This window comes from Protomyctophum parallelum, assembly GCF_964188405.1.
Source record: "Protomyctophum parallelum genome assembly, chromosome: 13".
NCBI lineage: Eukaryota > Metazoa > Chordata > Actinopteri > Myctophiformes > Myctophidae > Protomyctophum > Protomyctophum parallelum.
Genome location: NC_139708.1, coordinates 15731273 through 15755721, shown reverse-complemented (window position 1 = coordinate 15755721; position 24449 = coordinate 15731273). Strand labels below are relative to the sequence as shown.

Sequence of the window (24449 nt, the reverse complement as noted above, 5' to 3'; positions counted from 1 at the left end):
CCTCATATGCACTCATTTATTTTCGTTGTTCTGTTCTTTCAGAGACTGCCAATCCCTGCATGCCATGCATGTTGCTACCTTCTAGGGTTTCACACCTGCCAATTTCGATACCCGCAGCTTGTTCCCCTGTGCCTTGGTGGTTCTCAAACATGTTTGGCTCAGTCACCCCTGTCCATATCACGGCACCCCTGAATTACATTGTTATTATAGCACCTTTTGTCTTACGTGACAAAATGTAAGTCTTTCCCCCAAAGATACAGTATGTCATGAGGAAAACTGGAGAGAATATTTCCATCAGAAGACTGAAAATAACCTTTATAGGCCTACTTGGCGTTTAACCACTTAACCCCAGCAGCATTCCTATTCTGGGAATTATCTACAAGCGATCACAATGCTATAATTGACCATTAAAATGAACATGCTGTAGGCTATAAAATGCATGCAGCCTATCTGATAACCTAAAACTTTTCATTACGTTGGCTTATAGAGCTCCTCTTGGCACAGTGGCGCACACTCGCGCGCGCACACACACACACACACACACACACACACACACACACACACACACACACACACACACACACACACACACACACACACACACACACACACACACACACACACACACACACACACATGCGGGTAGCTCCCATTTTCTCCCACAACACATTATGCATGCCAATTTCACTTGGAAATGTGTCTGTATTTTATGCTTGCAATTCAAAGGCTGTCAAACTGTAAGAATGACTAATGACATGGTTGGAAGAAGAAAATAACAAAAAAATGTGAAAGGGTCAGATAAATAAGTGATCACAGGCGTACACATTATTTTGGATTCATAAGGGATGCCGTCTGGCAGTGTGCACAACATGATTTAGCACAGGTCCTGGGCTTGGTGAGAGCAGGAGTGGACCTGGTGAGACATAGGAGGGGCCCGGACAGGAGTCAACCCACAGAGCTTAGTTCTTCCAAGCGCAAGAAGACCTTGGGATACATCACTGAGGATACGTCTCAGGTGCATCCATGCGATGTTTGTTGTTATAGTAGTGCATGCAAAAAAAAGTATTCAAAAGAGTACTCAAATAAATGTACTTTAATTACCGTCTACCACTGCGAATTCCTGACAGTCCCGTCTGTTTACAGGAAATTGGACACGGTGAACGGCGTGATTGGACGAGGCCAGTTCGAGGGTACTATTTGTTCATTGGCAAAGAGACACTAATGGCAAATTCCCTTCCTTTATGCTTCTTAAACCAATTAGATTATCAAGATGAAGAATCTGTTTTTAAAATGGATCAATCTGGTGTTCTCCATCGAGTTACATAACCTCCACCTGAGCGACCATAGAACTGGAGTGACTAGATTGTTATAGAAGTGCATGCTCAAAAAGCCCCTGTAAGTATTCAAAAGAGTATACTCAAGTAAATGTACTAAATGTTCTTTGGCAAAGAGACACTAATGGAATATTCCCTTCCTTTATGCTTCTTAAACCAATCAGATTATCAAGATTTGTTTTGCATTGTAATGTCCGTATTGTGGTACTTGTTGTTTTCCTATGTTGTGTTTAAAAAAGAAAAATTTGTGGTTCTATATACATTGAATTGCGATTGTTCAGCTGTGAAATTTCAGACCCTCAATACAAATACATTGGTTGTTGTGTGGTTGCCGCAATCGCTTACATAGGCCCCTCCCACTAATTTCGCTAGCCAATTACAATGACAAGTCACCCCTGTGATCATGTGTAAGTAATTAGGGGATTTATCCCCCAAAAAAAATGTTTTTGCAACAAATGGTTTCATGTTTTGCATTTACGGCGCCCCCTATGGATGAAAATGAAATTGCTTTTAGCTCTTTGGTTGATTAAACCATCCGCAAAATCTGATTCAAATGATGGGTGGATTGGACGTTTGGTTCATGATTTGTGGCATGTTTTGAAAAAAAAGGCCCTCCCACTAACTTCGGAAGCCGATTATGGGCGAATGATACGCAATTGCGCACTATCAAAATTCTACCTGTGGTGTTTAATCGGATATAGGTCCCGAGATCATGCATACCAATTTTTGAGAGATTTGGACAAAATCTGAAAGGAGGAGGAGCAAAGAGTGTGTTCAAATTCAAATTTGGTGGCCTATATGGGGAGATGCGTCATGACCCAATTGGAATCCATGGAAAAAGACATTTAGATTTTACGACTTACGGTTCAAGAGTTATAGGGAAAAACGTAAAGTGGGCTGTTATATAGTACCACCATGGCCGACTGATGTAATTCCTTTCCAATTAATTTTCATAATTATTATGAACCTCCCCCCAAGTCTTGTAAATATGGCGCTTACGGTCTCCGAGGGAAAAAATACTTAAATTGGAGCCTTAATTAGTCTTCGATCTTCCCTTCTTCTATGGAGAACTAATTAATTTATATCAATTAAACTATACAACGGATCTCTTAGCAAAATACAAGCACACGATTCCAGATGAAGCCGGTCAATTTGACATATGTGGGAGTATCGCTCATTTACAACAACAATAGTCTGGTTGCCACACTAAAACAGGGCAACCACACTAATTAAAATTTGGAACATTTTCAGTTTCTTTGCCGCAAATAGCAAACCAATCTACAAGCTTGTAATGTAGATCTGCTATTTTCATTATTGCTGTTGTTTGTCTATGCCATCACAATAGGGGGCCTATGCGCCAGCCAGGCTTGATAGTAAAACAATAATCAATACATTTATTTTCTCCCAAGACACACTGGCTCCATTAAAACAACTAAATTAAATCAACAGTCATGTATTACACAATTTGCCTGTAACTTAGGACTGGATGACATGTAGTTATTTTTACTTGCACTTTCTTACAGAGGAAATGACTGGTCTGGATGGTGTTCACTCTGTATCGTGACTCTCCACACTTAAATAATACAGTGAAGATAAACATCCCTCCTGCCTACAACTGGTACATGAACTGCTATAGCCTTTGAATGTTCATCAGTGTTTGACACTTCAGGACCATTCAGGCCATTAACATGAGTAGTTTACTATAACTAACTGCAATAAAGGGCCGGCTAGTTATTGCCTCTCACAGCTATTCATTCAAGACAGTTCAAATTGTTCAGCAAAGTGAAAGTCTGTGGTTGTGCATGCCTTGCCAGGTTAATAGATTAACCTGGCAAGGCATGCACAGGTTGCTCAGTTCTGATTAATTGAAAAGGGAACCCATATTGTAAACAAGTGTAATGCTTTATGGTGTCATGATTGTCATCCACAGCTAACTGTTTTTGTATTGAGTTGTGCATGCTTGAAATGTACTGTAATTCTCCACAACTGTTAATAAATACTTCAATCAATCAATCATTCAATCAATCAATCAATCAATCAATCAATCAATCAATCAATCAATCAATCAATCAATCAATCAATCAATCAATCAATCAATCAATCAATCAATCAATCAATCAATCAATCAGTCTATAGCTATTTGAAACCTGCCACATGCATGCCATATGGACTGGAGGTCAGTTTGTAGGCCTACTGTTTATGGAAAAACAATAATAGTGGTGTTACAGTAATTGTAAATGACGAGTATGGAGCCGAGAACTGCTATTGGTAAGGCACGGACAGAATAGCGGTTCTTGAGAGTAGGCTATAGGAATTCAGTGGCGATTTAGGGTAATCTCACCAATGTCTATCTTAATCTGTTCTATATCCATAAATATTCTAACTATGTCAAACTGTGGTCCTTCATATGTCAATTCATTTCAATCAAATTGGGGAGGTAGGCCTAATAAAATGATGTAAATTGTCTTATGTCCCTGACGCAGTCCAGTTTTAAACAAAAACTGATTTGTGAAATCCTCTGATCCTCATAGACTGGATGAATGAGGACACCTGGTGGTTGTTTCTAGTTACATCATGTCACTAAAGGATATAGTTCATTAGCTATGATGTCACTTAATTCCTAGGCCTACATTTTACAAACATGAAACAATTGAAACAGTATAAATTATTATTGAAATTATAATTTATATGTAGTCTAATATAATAACATATCAATGTTACAGTGCAGATGGGCCTACTCATTATCTCTATGATTTACGGTACCTTATATCAAATAATATGTACATGACATCATGACATCAAATAACGTACATGACATCAGCTAGCTCTTTCTCAAAACTTCCAGAAACATGGAAAACAGTGCTGAAGAAGACAGTGGACCCGATTTATAATTTAGGCATTTAGCAATGTAAATCGCTCTTAATCCAGAGCGATTTACATTTAAGCAAGAACAAAACATGGCAATACAAAAAAAATCCATGCTCGAAGTCAACTAGAATTCAAGCAGTCCAATTATCTCAGTGGAAGCACACTAGCCCAGAATATAGAATAGGCCTATATTGGAAGTGAGCTGCGATGAAGAAGTGAGCAAATTAAGTTAGGCTTTTATAATTACCAGGTGCTACGCCGTGCAGATTTCTGCAATGGGTGTCATCACTTATACCTGATGTTTTCTGAGGCTGATTTGAAAACTGTCAAGTGGCATTTCTTCCTCAGCCAGGTGGGAATAGGCATGCACGTCTTGGGATATCCGTGGATATGCACGGCTGGGATATCCGTGGATATGCTCCTGAGGAGGAGGATTCTAAAAACGACTTATAAATCCTAAAGCCTTGTTTATACTTCACTGTGCAACGGTCCTATGCTGGAAAATAGCAGATATGCAAACTCACAGCACATCTCATTCAAGACACTGAACTTGCAGATCTGCCATTTTTGCCATCCAAATGCATTATGGTTAAATGGGCCCTAAGAGATGCAGAAATTAACTAGAAAAAGTGCCCTTCTGGGCACAGGTCTCCACCAGGAGGATAGGAGAGTGTGTGATGTTTGGCAAAATGTTTAGGAGTAATTTAAACATGTTTGTTTGGGTTTGTGTGTGTGTGCACTAGTGTGTGTGTGTGTGTGTGTGTGTGTGTGTGTGTGTGTGTGTGTGTGTGTGTGTGTGTGTGTGTGTGTGAGTGTGTTCCAGCGCATGCACTGTGTTTAGTAGTAGTAGTGTAGGCCTAAGTAATGTTAGCAGTGGTGGTGGCAGACAGTCCTATCGTCCAACCTGGTTGTATGGGGGAAGTATATAGCTGTCATGGAGTTCAGCTTCAGCTGGAACCACTTGCCAACCAGTAGCTGAATTTAACAGTCTGTGGATGGGGTGATAGGTTCCTTGATAATCCTACAGGCTTTACTGACGCACCATCTTATCCTCCTGGATGGTGGAAAGCTCACCTCCACTGACACAGCCTGTTCCCATATACCAGCCGCGGTTATGTAACTGATCAGGGTTCTGTCAAAAACTATCGGAAAATAATTTAATTTTACACCTGTAAACCTGTGATGTGACATGTGAGTGAGTGACATCACAAAGAATAAGTATGAAGATGATTCTGCAGTGTTGTCTTATATTCAGTGATTTCACTCAATTCAAATATCACTTATTTTTTTGTTTTGTTGTGATAATCCTCTCTACTATAGTGTGCTGACCATATAAGGAGTTCCTCCCTGTCCCCAGTTAACCCCTGGGGGTAAAAAAAACCCCTTAGGTTTCGTTTTTGGCTCTCTATCCTGATTGGATGAAAGGCTTAGGTCCCAGCCAAAAACGAAACCTAAGGTTTTTTGAGTGAAATCACTGAATATACGGGGATTACGGGCGCGTTCGGAAATGCGCCCTGAACGCACTGGTGTGCACGCACTGAGCAACCCGGGAGGCATACTATCATCCGACTGCGGGTCGGGAGAGGGTTGCGGTTAGGTTTAGGTGTCTGCCCCGGGGGAGGTTAGGGTTAGGGTGAGGGAGGAGGTAGGTGAATGGTGTGTTGTAACTGGTCGTTAGTAAATAAGGCACACTGAACGCACTCTGTGACGTCACCGCCCACCACACTCAACAAACTGACCACATTCCCGGTGCGCATAGCCGAACGCGCCCTACCTTTAATGGGCCACATGCCAAACTGCTGTGCTTACTTTACTTGGACTACTGAATTTTCCCAGAATGTCCTAGTCCTTCGATCTTGACATAATGTGGAAAAATGCTATCAAAGATTTTTGTTTGCTCTTTGAGATATTTTGTCCATTCCATTTTATAATTTCATTGGTGAGTCTAAATCTGATCAATCAAATATGAACAATTAATCATAATCATATTTCATATAAATCATATTTTAGAGAGACGCCAGCCAGTGCCAACTGGGACTCGATGGGAGGAAGACCCCGAGCTCTTTGCCAAAAAGAACATGTACAAGTTGTATATCTGTTCTTTTTGGCACGCGAACTTTTTACAGTCTATGCATGCGACACGGTCGTACTACATAGTATAAAGTCGGCAAATCAACTACGGAAGTCGAGACAGACAGTTCCGTGCGGCGTGCTCAACTGCTCATTATTTGAACCAACAGCAGCGAGAGGCGAGGCGACAGAAGAAGAGCACAAGAAGAAGAGAACGCGGCCCCGTCGAAGAAAAAACAAAACAATCTACACAAAACGATATTGTACGTAAACTGTGTCGTGAACGTGTTGTATTTGGTGTTGTTATCGTGGAAATGACCACGCCGACCGGCTAACTAGTTAGTTGGGTAATGTCAAGGCGTTGAGAATGTGTTAGCGGTTAGCTGGAGTGTTAGCTCCTCTTTAATTCCGGCTGCCCGGCTAGTTAGCTTAGTGGCTAACGCCAGCAGCAGATAACATTGTGGCAAACGCCAACAGTTAGCTTATTAGCGGCTAACGCCAGCAGCCAGTTAGCTTAGCGGCTAACGCCAGCCAGCACAACGTGTTGTGGCTACATTGTAGCATTCCTTGATTACCTAACTCGGCAACAGCAACGACAATGGTCCAAATAGTAATTTAATCGTATATGTATTTGAAGGGACATGATTTGAGTGCGAGTTCACGATACATAAACAAAGTTTAGTAGCCTTTTAACGAGGCACGTTTTTGAACGCTCGTTGATCGGGGGGGATGGGGTACTGCCATATCGACCAGGCCTGGGAAAGAAGGGCAAGTTCAGAGGAATTCAACTAACAAACAGTGATATTTGGATCTTCAATCCACTCAATGTTTTCTTCCAATGCGACCAACGAGCTAAATTATCCAGGGCATGTAGAATTAGAACCAGTCCGGGCTTGGTGTGTGGCATAAGGGGCTAGCCACGCTGATGGATTGGGCGGCCGGGATCCCCCAGTTTCCGTCCTACAAACTTCTCTCTGACCGGCCACCAGTCCATTACTGATCCTCTGGGGTTCCATGGGCGTCTTTTTAGTAGTTTGTTGCAGAATAACGGTAAACGTTGCGAGTCTTTGAACGCAAGCCATTCCTCTTCACCCGCGGTGGGGGGGGGGGGGGGGGGGATTAAACCGGTTAAGCCGGGTCACTGGGAGATTTTACTGCATGTGTTGTCCACAATGTCCTCGTTTTTGTGCCGCAAGCCGATTTCCAGTTATAATTTTAGGTTTTGACGTGCATGTATGCCCGAGACACCGTGTTGGTGGAATCTATGAGCTTGGCTGAGCGCAGCACAGGCCCTGTCTGCTGCCACCACGACCCCGACACCATGTGCACTGCTCACCATCCTATTGTCTTAACATTAATGGCAACATATGGCCATTGTCTTACTGCCAGTCTACTAATGGACAGGTCGTACCTTCACAGATTAAGAATAATTACATCCTCATCATCTGTCGGTTGTCTTATTTTCTTTCTCCAGCACTTTGCTATTAAACATTCAAACTTCCTTGGAAGTTGAACTTTGTACTAAACCGTCTAACTCTTGTAAATATGTGTGATGGAAATGTTTCTGTTGTTTAAGGAGCTGTGTAGGATCTCTGTGACTAGTTGATTGTATACACTGAATCTATCTCTAAAGAAGTGATAATCAAGACTGGTACCTAATTTATTCAATCTATTAATATTGACCTCAATTATTCAGTCTATGAAGAATGATGTGTCCGCTATGAGAGACAAAAAGGATACATATTTTGTTTGAGGGCTTTTGTATCTTGATGTCTCTCACCTGACCCTGTCAGTGATGTTTCTGATGTCTGATCCAGATTCTTCGCTGTCATTTATTTTCTCCTGCAGGGGCCCCATTTCCTGGTATCATTTGTCACTTGAGTTTCAAGTGTTTATTGTATGTATGCATATAAAATTACAGGTGGTGGAATTATTGTATGTCAAGCTTCCTCAACAATGAATAACCGCAAATGAAATAAGTACTCACAAAACAATGAAGTCCAGAGAAAAAGGGCAATTAAAAAAAACTCATTCATATCATGGCTCATGCAGCAGTCAAATACAATCAATGTACATCTGGACATCAATGTTTCTGGACCAAATAAGATATCACAAATTTTAACCAATACTATCTGTTTTTTGGATGACTATTGGTACTTTCACAAAACATGTACCAATGCGATTTTTGATAAAGTCTGCCGTTGGTGTGTACAGTAACAAATTGGCCAAAGGCAAATGGTGAACTGTCCGTTAAGTTTAGAAAATTACATACTTTTACTGTAATGCAGCCTTTAAAACCAGGAAATGAATCCACTCATGCCATTATCATGATTACGATACAAAAATCCTTTATCTAGTTGCATGTCATAAATATTGCCACGCCTTACATGAACATTATATGGAAAAACAGTCATGGAAGGAAGCCATGTGAAATAATGGTTTGTCCCCCAGGATGGTGTGGTCATGTGATATAATGGGGTGTGTGTGCCTAATCTATTGGATTGTCCCCTAGGATGGAGTGGCAGCCAGATGAGCAGGGACTCCAGCAGGTCCTCCAACTTCTCAAGGATTCCCAGTCACCCAACACAGCAACACAGAGAGCTGTCCAACAAGTATCCTACCATGCCGTGTGAAGGACCCCCAAATATGTATTTGCCCACAGAACCCCACCTGAAAATATTTTCTTTTTTTGTCTGCTTTACGAGCTCGTAATGGTTTGCATTGTGAGCTTGTATCAAATAATGTAAAAGTACTGGAACCCTGTCAAGGTAATGGAATCTAATAAATCAACTGATCTCAACCAGTAGGTACTTATCAAGACGATGCAATTGAGCCAATAGGCTTTGCGACGTTGGTCGCGTTGTCCAAGTAATCCTAAATCTGTCCTAAATCTAACTCTAACCTCAGTCTTAACCGGCCACATGACATAAAATCCCCTAACCTCATATCACTCGTAACTGTCCACGTAAGTCAGGTTCACTATGTTTTCACTTCGGCGGACAGTAATTTCACTTCCGTGTTTCCTAATCGCAGCTAGCCTACTGGCTCGATTGCATTCAAGTGATAAGTAACCTACTGGTTGATAACATTCGAAGTGGGTGGTCAAGGACTTTGACTCCTTCAGTACAGCAGTGTATTTGGGCGTTAGGGGTGGGCTTTGTTTGCTTTGCAATGCTCTGTTTGTGTATTAGCACTCTTTGTGGACTGTTTTTAGTATTTTGTTTAGTTTAGCTTTTTTATAAAGTGACATCTTGGACTAAAGTGACATGGCTGTTTCTAATTTCATACCATTGGAAAGCCTCGCTGCTAACTTTAGATGGTGTCTATGTGCTTGTCCTTAACCGCCATGCCAGAAACTTGAACAGCTCAACCAGTTCCCTGACTTTAACAACTATCTAATTTTTGTCCTCACACGACTGAAAACGGAAGGTGAGTTCCCTGCATGCCTGTCCTGATGGCGCACTGTTATACAAAGGGGACATAAAAAGTCCATAAATTTAAACCTCAGACTTACAGGCCACTAAGGGTCCGTCTGTGTCATGAATCTTATCTGACGGATAGGCCTTCCTTTTCCCATACACCTACTGGCCTGACTCCCTCTCTTTTTATGGAGGTTTTCCCCAGAGGGGAATGGCTTAGGACCTCCTGGGCTTTGTCTCCCCCCCCCCCCCCCATAGGATCCCACTCAGACCTCTGTTGGAGTGGATCCTATGGGGAAACAGCCACCCCCGTCACCTGGGGTAGGAAGCTCAAAACGAGTCAATAGCAACAGCAGAAGAAGCTGTTGGCATTGGTAGAGAATAAAAAAAATTATGGGTGGAACCCATATACTCGTCCCACAAATGCATGTTACCTAGAAATGGGCACCATTTTCAAAGGGAAATATACGGTATCAAGGTTATTGCCAAGAAGCATTATTAAAACAGAAATTTTCTATCGAATACAAATGTCAGAATTTTTTGTGCCACGTTCATTAAATTTGAATTCTTTTTTGAAATTTTGACGTGTAAAACGATAAACAGATTTTTACTTTAGAAAGTGTGTATTTGTGACTCAAAATGCAATTTGAGTTTTATAGATGGGCAATTTTTGCCTCATCACAACCGACTGCATGATGAAGCATAAAATGGCGTTAAAAATTACCCGAAGTGATGAGTCAACCTGCTGTCTGCCTCCAGCAGAACAGGTTTTTCTAAACGCTTATCTCGAATTCTTTGTTTTTCCAAAACAAGCTTTAGTCATGGCCCATAACTAAAGCATTGATAACGGTTACAAAATCTTTGTTTCTGGTGAATTCAAATAAGCGGGACACTCTAAGTCAACAATAAGACTCAAGGTCCTTTCAGACAGGGAGCAGGTGTTGTTGCCTGGGACGCGTAGCTTGAAAAAAAAAAAGCTCAACACAATCCAGGTCTAGTCAGCCATGGGCATGTGCACGAACAACGCTTGCGTTGTCGGCCCTTAACTTATCCTGTCTAAAATAAACTCACGCCTCTCATTGAAAATGAATTACTAGGCGCGTCAGTCACTGCCCATCTGAAAGAACCTTAAGGCTGAAAATACTGTGGCACTGGCGGATAATTTTAATTAATACCTGGCCATCAAAGAGTGAAAATGGCCATATTTACTAGTAATCAAAAAATGGTTAATTTCAGGCCCTGTTGACACCGCACACACGGCGTCTCTTTCATAACCTCCATCCCTATAATTTATCTAATTGTCCTTCATGGCGCCTCTCCAGATGAGCCCACTCGCTCGCTGAGTGGTCTGATTTTGAAGAACAATGTCAAGGCCCACTACCAGAACTTCCCACCGACTGTGGCTGACTTCATCAAGCAGGAATGTCTCAACAACATCGGCGACCCCTCGCCCCTCATCCGTGCCACCATTGGTGAGTGTATGTGTGGGGTACGACTGCAGCTATGGATTGTTTTTGTGCTGTCGAAAAATTTTCGGTTAAACGAGAGGCACACTTAAACAATATCTATTTTACAGCAGTGTTGTGCAAAAATAGTGTGATTTCCGTCACCTGCTAAGGAACTCCTTTTCTGCGAGTGCTGCTTTTTCTTTAAAGATGAACTGGTCCATACCTGGGGTCTGTGCTTACCCAAACTATATGCATGCCTGTCCTTATTAGAGAGTGCAGAGGTTATGCGCTGTTCTTGCTATCGCACGTGGTGTGTGACAACCCGGTCATTTATGACCCGACATCGATGTGTGTGCGAGTGCCTATTAAAGGAGGTCTGGGGACATGGTCGCTAAATCAAACTTAACTTTGCTGTGCTGCTGACGTTCTGTGTGTGTAAACTCTGTAGCCGTGAAGCTAAAGTCTGCCCAGCGCAGCGGCTACAAATCCTGTGCAGGGATTGTAACCACGACAGCAGCCCATAGGCCTTGAGTGCTCAGTAACAGTAATTCTCTGGTCGCATTCACACCTGTACTTCGGTAGACTTGGTGCGATTGGGGGTGAAGTTTCATCATATGGGACCATAACCGTGACAACAGAGCACATGGCCGCACATGTGCAGGAACTACGAATCTCTGTTTAAACAAATCTATTTTAAGCTAATAAACAATAATGGGTTCCGTCACTGTCTGCATAATTATGCAAATTTTTTGGAAGTCAATTATCAATTGGTCAAGCCACTGGAGAGAAAAGTGTCGAACAGACTGAAATACAGAGGTTCTGTAAATTTATAGTAGGATTTGGGTAAATTATACGAATCTCTGAGCTCTGAAGAGCTTTTTTGACAAATGGATGAAGGATGTCAGAACGTCAGTCTTGTTTGTGCAGCTGCATTTTACACACACTGCTCTCTTTCCTCCACACACATTTTGAGACGTAGTCCTCTCCACATGCAGGGCAAAATCACCCGAGGACATTTTAGTCTTTTTCTCTGTCTTGGCTGACACAATGTTAATTTGATATAGTTTTAAACTTAACATTAGCTGACCCTGTGTTCTAATGCTGGGTGTGTTTTGTCAGTACACTAGCTTTGTAGCTGCAAGTGTCTCACCTCACCAGGAAAATGTTTTTTCCATTCCTCCAGCCATTTCAATTCACTGTTCCACTGCTGTAGGCATTTGTTTCAGCTCACAAACGTCAGTTGACAAAACTACTTTGTAGGTGTCCATATGGGCTGATAATACTCTCAACCCTCACATGAAGTGTAGCTGGCTAGAATAGAGAGTAGACTGCTGGAATGTTTCAACTGTGCATTTGTACAAACCAGCGGTTGGCGTAGAAAGGGATGATTAAAATCTTAGACCAAATGTCCTATCAAACTCGATGTGAAAATGATTTCTGTGAATGGTCCCACAGTGAATAGCCAACTCCAGCAGTGGTTGTTATTATACTGTAATTCAGATCGATGAACTTTTAACTACTGCAACTAAAGCAATGCACTTCTTGTCTTGTTACTACTGGGTGGGCTAGCTTGATAACGGATAGGTACAGCAGAAAAGTTGATAAATGTCCTGTTTAAGCATAACACGTTTTTACTTAAGGCAGATTTTGTCAACCCTATATGACTATGTAGTATCGTCAACATGCTTTCTTGTTTGCCGTTTCCTTGTCTTCCTTCCTTGACTCTCTGGAGGTGATGCACAATAAAACATCTGACTGTCAGTGAAGGTGTTACTCATACTGTCTGATCCAGAGTCCCCCATCACCACACCACAGGCACATACATAATGCGATTATTTGAACTTCATAGTGAGTTCTTCTCTTTTATGGTTCACAGGGATCCTGATCACGACAATCGCTTCCAAGGGGGAGCTGCAGGCATGGCCCGAACTGCTGCCTCAGCTCTGCAACCTGCTAAACTCTGAGGACTACAACACCTGCGAGGTCTGAACACGATGATTGATATTAACGATGATACATTTTGATCCTCTGTCCTTTTTCTTTAAAAAAAACAAACATTTCTCTTGCATTTTGGTTTAACCACCTCCGTGTACGTTCGCCTGCAGGGCTCATTTGGCGCATTGCAGAAAATCTGTGAGGACTCGTCGGAGCTGCTGGACAGTGAGGCTCTGAACAGACCACTCAACATCATGATCCCCAAGTTCCTCCAGTTCTTCAAACACTGCAGCCCCAAGATCAGGTAACGGGACACTCCCAATCTACCAATCCAAGATCAGGTAGCTAACAGGGCACTCCCCTCCCCCCAATCTACCAATTCCTGCCTTCAGTTACTGGAGATGATGCATAAAGACACGCCTGACTGTCAGTGAAGGTTGTGGTACTCATACTGTCTGATCCAGTTGCCCTGCAATATGCGTGTAGGAATTCAAAGACTCGTAGATTTCAACTATTTCCGATAAAGACATTTAGTGTATTGAGGAAAACGGAGGGTTTTCTTTTAGTCTAGACCTCACGGGGAGCGGCTAAATTCTCTTGCTTTTCTGACTCATTGGTTGTCGATGGCAGTGATGGACCTAATGATTATGACGTTTGTCTGTGCAGGTCACATGCCATAGCCTGTGTGAACCAGTTCATCATTGGCAGAGCCCAGGCACTGATGGACAACATTGACACCTTCATAGAGGTGGGTTTGCAGGAAAATGCAGAATGGAAGTACACCAACAGTCTGTGTTTCAGTCTTTCTTCATCACCCATCGTTTTCTCCCTCTCCCAGAGTCTGTTTGCGCTGGCAGCAGATGAGGACTCGGAGGTGAGGAAGAACGTGTGCAGGGCTCTGGTCATGTTGCTGGAGGTCCGCATCGACCGCCTCATCCCCCACATGCACAGCATCATCCAGGTAATGCAAAGTGTGCATGCCGGTTGCTCATGTTCTTCTGCTTGCCTCAACCTTATTTTAACTGCAAAACTGTGTTGACTGCTTCCAATTTGGCATTTGTTGTATACCACAAGTTGGTATAAAAACGTGGTGATATGGACAATTTGTTTTGGAATCCCGTATGAGTGTAGTATTCTCTGCAACCTGTCTCTGAATACTGTCGAAATCCTCTCTTGAAACTCTGTACACTGCGCTCTGATGTTACGAAGGGTGAATAATATTAGAGTTCTCAACAGGCCTGAAAATGAAGGCCCGACTGATTAGAACTCTAAATAATATATGGTCAACACATCCTACCTTCTGATATTCTTTGTACAATAATCTTGGCAATGGGGGGGGGGGGGGGGGATAGCCACGCCGGTTGTTGAACGAGGGCACAATTATTGTGACCGCCCTAACACTGACATGCTTTTTTCCCCACCCCTAGTACATGCTGCAACGGACTCAGGACCCGGATGAGAATGTGGCTCTGGAGGCCTGTGAGTTCTGGCTTACCCTGGCAGAGCAACCCATCTGTAAAGAGGTCCTATCTGGACATCTGGTGCAGTAAGTAACTACTTAAGCCCCAAACATTTGGATCATAAAGCAAATTAAATATTTTGAACAATTCCCTGGAATAGGGATGCCAAATGTAGCAGATGTGTTGTAGTATTTATCCCCTGTTCTGTTCTCACTGAGGTATGATGTACACAGATAAACAGACAGCTAACAGTTGGCTCGAAGAGACGGTCGGAGGCAGAGTAACGTTTGAGGGGTTTTTTACTTCTCCAAAAGCAATCAAGCCAAAATTGTAAAACTGAAACATAAAGAAAGAAGCACTAATTAAATAATGCCTATTTATATAATCCAATGAAATAATAAACATGAAAAACATACAATTACTTGTCTACAAGCATTAAGTGTATTTCACTGTAACTCATGTTTTAAGTGACATGAAATGACTGTACTGTAGGCTATAATGTAAATGGCTTGTAGATAAATGTAAATAGTTTTAACCCGTTTTTTATAACTGCACATTACTGAAATATGAATTGGAGTTATGAACTAATTATGCATTATGAACTGAACCAAGAAATTACAGCATGCGGAATAGTTATGAACTGTATCATAAATGCTGAATAAAGCTAATGAAATTGACCAAGCAGTGATATTGTCACTGTATATCAATGCACTGAAACTAGTGATACACTGAAACTACTACTAGCATTAGCTTAGCAACAACCTAGATGCTAGCATAGGCTCAGCACCAAAACCAACTTGCAAAGAATAAATTAAGATAAACCAAAAAGCTAAAAAATCGCCAAACTTGTCAGAAAAGGTTGCAATCATGTTACTTACAGACGATTCTTTCAAGACATGAACACAAAGTTAGGTTAGGAATAGAGCAGCAGTTGCAAAGACCGCAGGGTCTGACGTTTAGCTTCAGAATGGACAGTTTGCATGGAAACACACATTTAACCAACGTCCACCAGAGGGCACAAAAACACAGAAAATAGAGGCTCAGTTCTTTTTTTTTTTTTAAGATATTCTTTTTGCGGCTTACGCCTTTTATTGATTTTTGAAGGGACAGACAGTAGGCTGACAGGAAACGGGAGAGAGATGGGGGGATGACATGCAGTAAAGGCCGTGTCGGGTCCGGGAGTCGAACCCGCGGCACACTGCGACTGGATTACCAGTCCGTTGCCCAGACCGTTACGCTACGGCCTGGGCCGAGGCTCAGTTCTGAACGGAACATGACATCCCCAGAGGTCACAAGACATAAATGATAAGGACCACCTTGAACCTTGATAAATCTTTCAATATAAAATCGAAATCATCCGCTCTCACCATTTGATTTGATTTTATTAGACGTCAAGCAAGAAAACCGAGTTGCATCATGTTAATCTGAGAAGCGTCAAGGATAAACACAATACAGTCTTCCGACTTATTTTCATTGTAATGGTTACTCAAAGGACTTATGTAGTCTTTAGTATTTGCATCCCTATGTTGCTACAAGCTTTCTTCATATTTGCCATTTCCTTATCTTCTTTCCTTGACTCTCTGGAGGTGATGCACAATCAAACATCTGACTGTCAGTGAAGGTGTTACTCATACTGTCTGATCCAGAGACCCCCATGACCACACAGGCACACTCGCACGCATACATAATCATTGCAAATTATATTTTGAACTTTATAGTGAGTTCTCTTTTATGGCTCACAGTTGTAATGTATATATATTTTGCTTATGGTAAAAACATCAGCTTCCAATGTTGAGTTTCACATGTCTATTGCGTCTCATACCAAACAGACCTTATGAAGCCTTTAACGGTGATGTATACTCTGAATTTCGAAAGGCTTGGCAGTGGAAAGTAAATCTGAGCCATTTTAAGATTAGTTACAGCCCTCAAGACTGTGGGATAGGCAACACGACAAAGCCTAAGTGTTTCAAGTGACATTTGTTTAGATTGGTTGTAAAAACACCTCAGTCAATTCCAGGGTGGGAAAGGCTCCAATGAAGCAAATGTCAGGTAGTTGTAATGGATGCGCCTAACTGGAATGTTTTAAAGTTTAAACATACAACACATACAGTGTTTCTAATCCGCTGCTGTTATACATTGTACAGTAGGCTGACTCTAGATATCTCAAAGTACAGACCGGGTGATTTGTTGGACCTAGTTTTAATTTCTTCTCTCTTTTTCTAGACTGATTCCTATCCTGGTGAATGGGATGAAGTATTCCGAGATTGACATCATATTACTTAAGGTGAGCTGCTCTTGTCTGTTTCAGTGCATACAGACACACTTAAAGTTCTCCGTCCTGAGGATTTCATGGGGACCATTAGTGAGATCAGTGTAGATGCCGTTTCCTTATCTTCTTTCCTTGACTCTCTGGAGGTGATGCACAATCCAACATCTGACTGTCAGTGAAGGTGTTACTCATACTGTCTGATCCAGAGACCCCCATGACCGCACAGTGACACTCGCACGCAGATCCCTCGCATGTAGATCTGCGAAAAAATATTATTGGCCGTATGTATGTGTACAGTGTAGAGTTGGCCGTGGTGTGAATGACATGACCGATGCAGTCGCAACCCAGCAGGCTTGCTATGATAGTGAAGTGATATGAGGGGCTCAGGGGGGCAACAAAAAGTGCCAATCCGATCCTCGTAATAATAAATTTCTCTAGCGGCTCCGCCGCTTAATTAATAACACGCGAGCGCCCATGTGCACGGCCCATGTGCACTCAGCCTGCCCTGGTCTATGAACAACCAACATTGGGACAAATCAAAGTTATCAAATGGCTAAAGTAGCCGATCTGCATGAGGAAACTAGTAAACCTTTGTGGAGATCTTTTACAGCCTCTGCTGGACTGCTGCGTTACGTCATTGAGTGGTGATGTTTGATGTGAACGCTGGGCCGTGTATGTGTTTCACTTAAAGGTTTCAACACGACATGTCATTGCGCCGTGGTGAACAACGATTACGCTGGATTCAAGTTCAAGATATGAATATTTGAATTGATTGGCCAGACTAGCAATATAATACAACAGAACTTCAAAAGCTGCTTCCATCCATGAAGCATGGATTTGCACACTCATTCGGTAAAGGCAACTTTGGGAAAACACCATTTTACCAACCCAAAAATTGGTGCGCTGTTATTAATGTATGATTTATTTTTCTCTCACGCTGACTATTATCCCTGTCTAGTACAGGGGTAGACAGATTTGGGGGGGGTTCCCCTTTCACAACGTTTGACCAATCACATATTAATTAATTAATAAGATGAATAAAGTAAGATTAATTTGTATTATTATTATTATTATTTTTTTTTAGATATTTTTTTGCGGCTTACGCCTTTTATTGATTTTTGAAGGGACAGACAGTAGGCTGACAGGAAACGGGAGAGAGATGGGGGGGATGACATGCAGTAAAGGCCGTGTCGGGTCCGGGAGTCGAACCCGCGGCACACTGCGACTGGATTACCAGTCTGGTGCCCAGACCGTTACGCTACGGCCTGGGCCGATTAATTTGTATTATTGCTCTTGTTTTGCTATTGGAGACACTGGGGAGGCACTGGGAAGACACTGGGGAGGCACTCAGGGGCAAACTGGGGAGGCACTCAGGGGCAAACTGGGGAGGCACTGGGGAGGCACTCAGGGGGAAACTGGGGAGGCACTCAGGAGGCCACTGTGGGGAGGCACTGAGGGGACACTGGGGAGGCACTGAGGGGACACTGGGGAGGCACTCAGGTGAGACACTGGGGAGGCACTCAGGGAAGCACTGGGGAGGCACTCAGGAGGACACTGTGGGGAGGCACTGAGGGGACACTGGGGAGGCACTAGGGAAGGCACTGGGGAGGCACTGGGGAGAAACTGCAGCCACTGGGGAGGCACTGGGGAGACACTCAGGGGGACACTGGGGAGGCACTCAGGGGGACACTGGGGAGGCACTCAGGGGGACACTGGGGAGGCACTCAGGGGGACACTGGTGAGGCACTCAGGGGGACACTGGTGAGGCACTCAGGGGGACACTGGTGAGGCACTCAGGGGGACACTGGGGAGGCACTCAGGGGACACTGGGGAGGCACTGGGGAGCCACTGGGGAGGCACTTGGCGGACACTGGGCAGACACTAGGCAGACACTGCAGGGCAGACACTGGGGTGGCACTTGGGGAGGCACAGGGCAGGTACTGGACATTTCATATCACACACACACCATGATTCACTAGCCCCCTCAAAAAAAGCTTGGCATGGTGCGATTTATTTCAAGCCATGCCAACAACATTGTGCAGGAAACCCTGACGTACTAAAGAGCTGTCAATATATCTTCTGCCTGCAGCTTAATGTTAGCATGGTTCTTCTTAAGCCCCGAACCAACCCCACCCCACTAAGAATTTGAAACTCATCACCAACCTGTATGAACCAGTAAATCAAATGATCTCTGGTCCGACCTCAGACAAGTTTGTCATCTGTTGAATGTAGAAAATCATAAATGCCATTCACTGCCTCTGAAAATTGGTTTTTGATGAGATCAGGCTTTTCTTCTTGTTTTTGTTTGTTCTTATTGTCTGTGTGGATAAAAAAAAAAGAACACGTGAAAGTGTACGTGTCTGGTCTTTCCAGGGCGATGTGGAAGAGGATGAGGCAGTTCCGGACAGCGAACAAGACATCAAGCCTCGTTTCCATAAGTCACGAACAGTCACCCTCCAGCATGAGGGGGTGGAGGGTGAGGAAGGCGAGGACATAGACGATGATGACGACGACGATGATGACACGCTGTCCGACTGGAACCTCCGTAAGTATTTGGCCCTTGTGCAGTAGTGATATTGCAATGAACCAAGGAAAATATTTTTTTGAAAAATCGTAAAAATGTGGCTCAAATCTTTGAATATATCAAAGTGTCTAAATGGGTTAATATGCCCTTCCATCAGGTATGCTCCCCATCCTGTTTGCCTGCCTCCCCATCTCCATCCACATGCTGTGATGAACTTACTTAAGACACTTGAATCCTGAACATTCCATGTGGACTTTAGGATGAGTCTGAGTTGTGTGGTGGATGGGGACAGCACCTAGAGCCTCAGTAGCTCAAGGAAACGTTAAGTTAGTTATAGTACAACTCATAAGTAAAACCCATAAGTAATGATCTCTTGGTAACTGGTCTTGCACACACATTCAACATTCTCTGTAGTGTCATGTTGAGCCTACCAGAGAATTTAGGTTATATTTATATTGCTTACAATTTAACCTTATTTACTCATCTAAAATGTCAAAACACTTTCTGATCCAGATCTACAGGTGGAAGTCATTGTGTGTTGTCATTCATGTAGATCTGCTATTTTTGAAATGGCGTCTACATTTTCTTACTGCTCTGCCAGCTTATCACAGATGACCGGGTTGTTTATTTCTGTAGGAAAGTGTTCTGCTGCAGCCCTGGATGTTTTGGCCAATGTGTTCCGTGACGATCTACTGCCCCACCTCCTGCCCCTGCTCAAAGGCCTACTCTTCCACCCCGACTGGGTCATCAAGGAGTCTGGGATACTGGTGCTGGGAGCCATCGCTGAAGGTAAGATTGTTCCTTCCCTGGTACCCTGGTGTAATGAAATGGCTGGCTCATCGGGTAATACAAGGAACAGGCTTCATTCAAGATGAACGTTTGTTAAGTCTTATACATTTTAATTTGATAGTTTTTTGTGGTGCAACCACTATGTGAGCTGTGGGTGGGTGGGTGGCTGGATGGCTAGCTGTGTCTGAGCACGAAAACAGAATGGTTGTTTTTCACCACCTAAGTGACTACTGAAGCCCTATACATTTGTATCATAAATATTTTGAACAATTCCCTGGAATAGGGATGCCAAATGTAGCAGATGTGTTGTAGTATTTATCCCCAGAGGTACTTGTACACAAGACGTAAATGATAAGGACCACCTTGAACCTTGAAATCATCCGCTCTCACCATTTTGTATTTGATTTTATTAGATGTCAAGCAAGAAAAACAAGTAAAGGTTAATCATGTTCATCTGAGAAGCGTCAAGGATAAACACAATACAGTCTTCTGACTTATTTTCATTGTAATGGTTACTCAAAGGACTTATGAAGAAAGCTTGTAGCAACATGGGGATGCAAATACTAAAGACTACATATTTGCCATTTCCTTATCTTCTTTCCTTGACTCTCTGGAGGTGATGCACAATCAAACATCTGACTGTCAGTGAAGGTGTTACTCATACTGTCTGATCCAGAGACCCCCATGACCACACAGGCACACTTGCACGCATACATAATCATTGAAAATTATATTTTTAACTTTATAGTGAGTTCGGAGCACAAACAGCATGGTTGTTTTTCACCACCTGTGCGCAACCTAACACACACGCACATATTGACTGTATAATATGTCCTCCAGGCTGCATGCAGGGCATGGTTCCCTACCTGCCAGAGCTCATCCCGCACCTCATCCAATGTCTGTGTGACAAGAAGGCCCTGGTGCGCTCCATCGCCTGCTGGACCCTGAGCCGCTACGCCCACTGGGTGGTGTCCCAGCCCCCCGACTCCCACCTCAAGCCTCTCATGACAGAGCTGCTGAAACGCATCCTGGACGGCAACAAGAGGGTGCAGGAAGCTGCCTGCAGGTGGGTGCTTCAAGGAGGGACTGTATGTGTTGGTGTACGGTGTGCACAAGTACCCAGTTTGTCCTGAGTGATGCTAGAGTTCAATTTATTAAGCCCCATTTCATACTTGTCAAACACCGCACACAGCTCACGCATGCACAGCCTCCCCATCTCTAGCCACACACTGTGATGAGCTTTTTTAAGACACGAATCCTGAAAATTCTATGTGGACCTTAGGATGAGTCTGAGTTGTGTGGTGGATGGGGGGGGGGGGGGACAGCAGAGATGGGTCTTAGCAGCACCTACATCCTCTGTAGCAGTATACCAGTCTTCTATTTCAGGATACTTCCATCTGACTAGTTCAGAGAATAAATCGGCTACCGTATCTGGTAATACCATATCTCGTATAATGCAGACAAGCATCTGCACTCAAGCACTGTCCCTTTTCAGAGTTATAAGATTTTTACTTCAATGATCTGTGCTAAACACCATTACTTGTGACAAACACGATTGACGGCCAAGCTACACCAGGCAATTTTGCACGCGTGCGTATGCGTTTACTGCGCGCATTTACTGCGCGCGTACAGTGCGTTTGGATAGGACCAATATATGTCAATGATACCAGCTACACCAGACGCACGGATACCACGGGCCATCCTACGCGTGCTCTAAAAATAGGATCGGTTCAAATTATTTTACGTTTGTATGCCCCCATGCGCGCGTATCTATATATCCTCCCGGAAGGTCCCGCACAAACCTGCGTAAACGCGCGAGAAAAGCCTGCTGTAGCTTGGCCGTCAGTGCGTTGTGAGCTTCTCGCTATGATACCTCCATACACTGTAATGGTACGGTCGGAGGACGCAGCATATGTTCTGCAATTTCTAATTGAGAACATTTTTGTTCACTCCTTATGTCCGAGATTTAACACAAACCAATCACAGGGACAGTTGATGCATTTATTTCATATTACTGATTTCTGAATAAATGTAATATATTTCTCATCTGGATACTATGAGAGCTTATTGACTCGATATGATACAGTTAGTTCCTGTTTCTGGTCCAGATCTACAGGTGAATCTATTGAGCGCGTGTTGTCATTAACGCAGTTCTACATTGCATCTTATCCATTATTCCCCCTTTTGCTCAGTGCGTTTGCCACGTTGGAGGAGGAGGCATGCACGGAGCTGGTCCCCTACCTGAGTTTTATCCTGGACACACTGGTGTTTGCGTTTGGGAAGTACCAGCACAAGAACCTGCTCATCCTTTATGACGCCATAGGCACTCTGGCCGACTCTGTGGGGCACCATCTCAACCAGCCAGTAAGTGTCGGAGTGTGCAGGCCTTTTGAGATGATGTTTAGCCAAGACTGCCAACGGTTTATCCCCAGGCTTAGAAATGCTAAATGGTGAGGTTCCCCTAGATATTATATAATAATTTTCAGGCCAGGTTATCTATTTCTGAATAAATGAAATAATCTGGATATGATGAAACACCCAGCTCATTGACTCAAAATGATACCTTTTGTTCTGGATTTCTGATCCAGATCTACAGTTGAATCTATAAGCATCTGTTAATAAATGGGTATTTGGTATTAATTTGGCCTGGTGGGGGTTCTGATGGTCAGTGTGCAATTCTATTTTGATTACTACCGTGTGTACACTACATTATAACTAAAAACACTAGGTGTATATACCATTCACACAATTCTATCTGTTCATGTTTCTCAAGGAGTACATCCAGAAGTTGATGCCTCCCCTCATCGCCAAGTGGAATGAGCTGAAAGATGAAGACAAGGATCTCTTCCCTCTGCTGGAGGTGAACACAGCTCACGCACGCACAGCCTCCCCATCTCCAGCCACACACTGTGATGAGCTTTTTTAAGACACTCGAATCCTGAAAATTCTATGTGGACCTTAGGATGAGTCTGAGTTGTGTGGTGGATGGGGGGGACAGCAGAGACGGGTCTTAGCAGCACCTACATCCTCTGTAGCAGTATACCAGTCTTCTATTTCAGGATACTTCCATCTGATTAGTTCACAGAATAAATCAGCTACCGTATCTGGTAATGCCATATCTGGTATATTGCAATGTCCCTTTTTCAGAGTTATAAGATTTTGACTGCAATGATCGGTGCTACATTTTGATCTGTGAAATACCAAAGTGGAAATCATACCAGTGCAGGCCACTTTGTGGCGCTAGCTGAAATTTTTTCAACCTGTGCTATGTTTTCTGGAGTGATGAAGCCACAAGTTGTGGCTTTCAATTGAATTCTTACCTCCTGAAAAGCTCCGCTTTTGTTGTGGAGGCACCCTAGGTCAAAACATGACAAAACATTCCCCCATAAAACTTGTTTTAGGTAATTGCCAATTGGTAAAAAAAAGGTGTATATATGCTTTTAAATTCTATATTGTATTCTTTCATCTTTAACTAGCTCTTATGTCTTTGTCTCCAGTGTCTGTCGTCAGTCGCCACAGCCCTACAGAGTGGCTTCCTGCCTTACTGTGAGCCTGTGTACCAGCGCTGCGTCACCTTAGTCCAGAAGACACTTGCACAGGCTATGGTGAGAACATGCACACAACACCGTCAACATTGTATGAGTGTTGTTTTATAAGCCACTAGTAATGGCTCTCTAGCTTTCTTTCACTGCAGCTGCCACGTTGCACTGCAGCTGCCACGTTGCACTGCTGCAACTTATTGGCAAGGCTCAGAGAAAATGGTGACCGTTATGCAACAGAGGTGTTGCATTTAATGGCTGAATGTCTATAGAACCTTAACTGACTCCCGCACACACTGCTTCTTCCTTCATGTCTTTATGTAGTTTCACCGTCATTTTGGTTTCGAGAGTGCCAAGGTGTAACGCGTACAATTCCATATCATATGTACCAATTACAAAATCGTACTATGCCCAATTTACGTGCTCCAAATTAACAGTGGGTACTCGCTACTCAACCAAACTGGTTCTTGTGTGGTTAACCCATTTTGGGCGGGAACCCCTTTTGGTGTTTTAAACATGTTATAATTTAGCTATTGAAAAATCGTAAAAATGTGGCGCAAATCTTTGAATATATATTTTTTCAAAGTGTCTAAAGGGCTTATACCTTCCATCTGGTATACCTTCCATCCTGTTTGCCTGCCTCCCCATCTCCATCCACATGCTGTGATGAACTTACTTACGACACTTGAATCCTGAACATTCCATGTGGACTTTAGGATGAGTCTGAGTTGTGTGGTGGATGGGGACAGCACCTAGAGCCTCAGTAGCTAGATACAATCTTACATTTCAGGACG

At 43.1% G+C, this 24449-nt stretch overlaps 1 protein-coding gene across 3 annotated transcripts in view; it reads left to right on the top strand.

Annotated features, from left to right (window-relative positions):
• The first annotated feature begins 6406 nt into the window (after nt 1-6406).
• LOC310869062 (transportin-2) overlaps nt 6407-24449 on the top strand; it is a 40273-nt gene continuing 22230 nt past the window's right edge. For all 3 annotated transcript variants that reach the window (XM_083779640.1, XM_083779641.1, XM_083779639.1), the window contains exons 1-16: nt 6407-6535; nt 8785-8884; nt 9626-9701; nt 11014-11163; nt 13016-13122; nt 13245-13378; nt 13741-13822; nt 13913-14035; nt 14502-14620; nt 16758-16818; nt 19177-19348; nt 19964-20116; nt 20957-21182; nt 22309-22480; nt 22890-22976; nt 23614-23721. In XM_083779640.1, the coding sequence (XP_083635766.1) occupies nt 8786-8884; nt 9626-9701; nt 11014-11163; nt 13016-13122; nt 13245-13378; nt 13741-13822; nt 13913-14035; nt 14502-14620; nt 16758-16818; nt 19177-19348; nt 19964-20116; nt 20957-21182; nt 22309-22480; nt 22890-22976; nt 23614-23721 (1869 nt within the window). In that variant the 5' untranslated portion in view covers nt 6407-6535; nt 8785. The remainder of the gene's footprint in view (nt 6536-8784; nt 8885-9625; nt 9702-11013; nt 11164-13015; nt 13123-13244; nt 13379-13740; nt 13823-13912; nt 14036-14501; nt 14621-16757; nt 16819-19176; nt 19349-19963; nt 20117-20956; nt 21183-22308; nt 22481-22889; nt 22977-23613; nt 23722-24449) is intronic.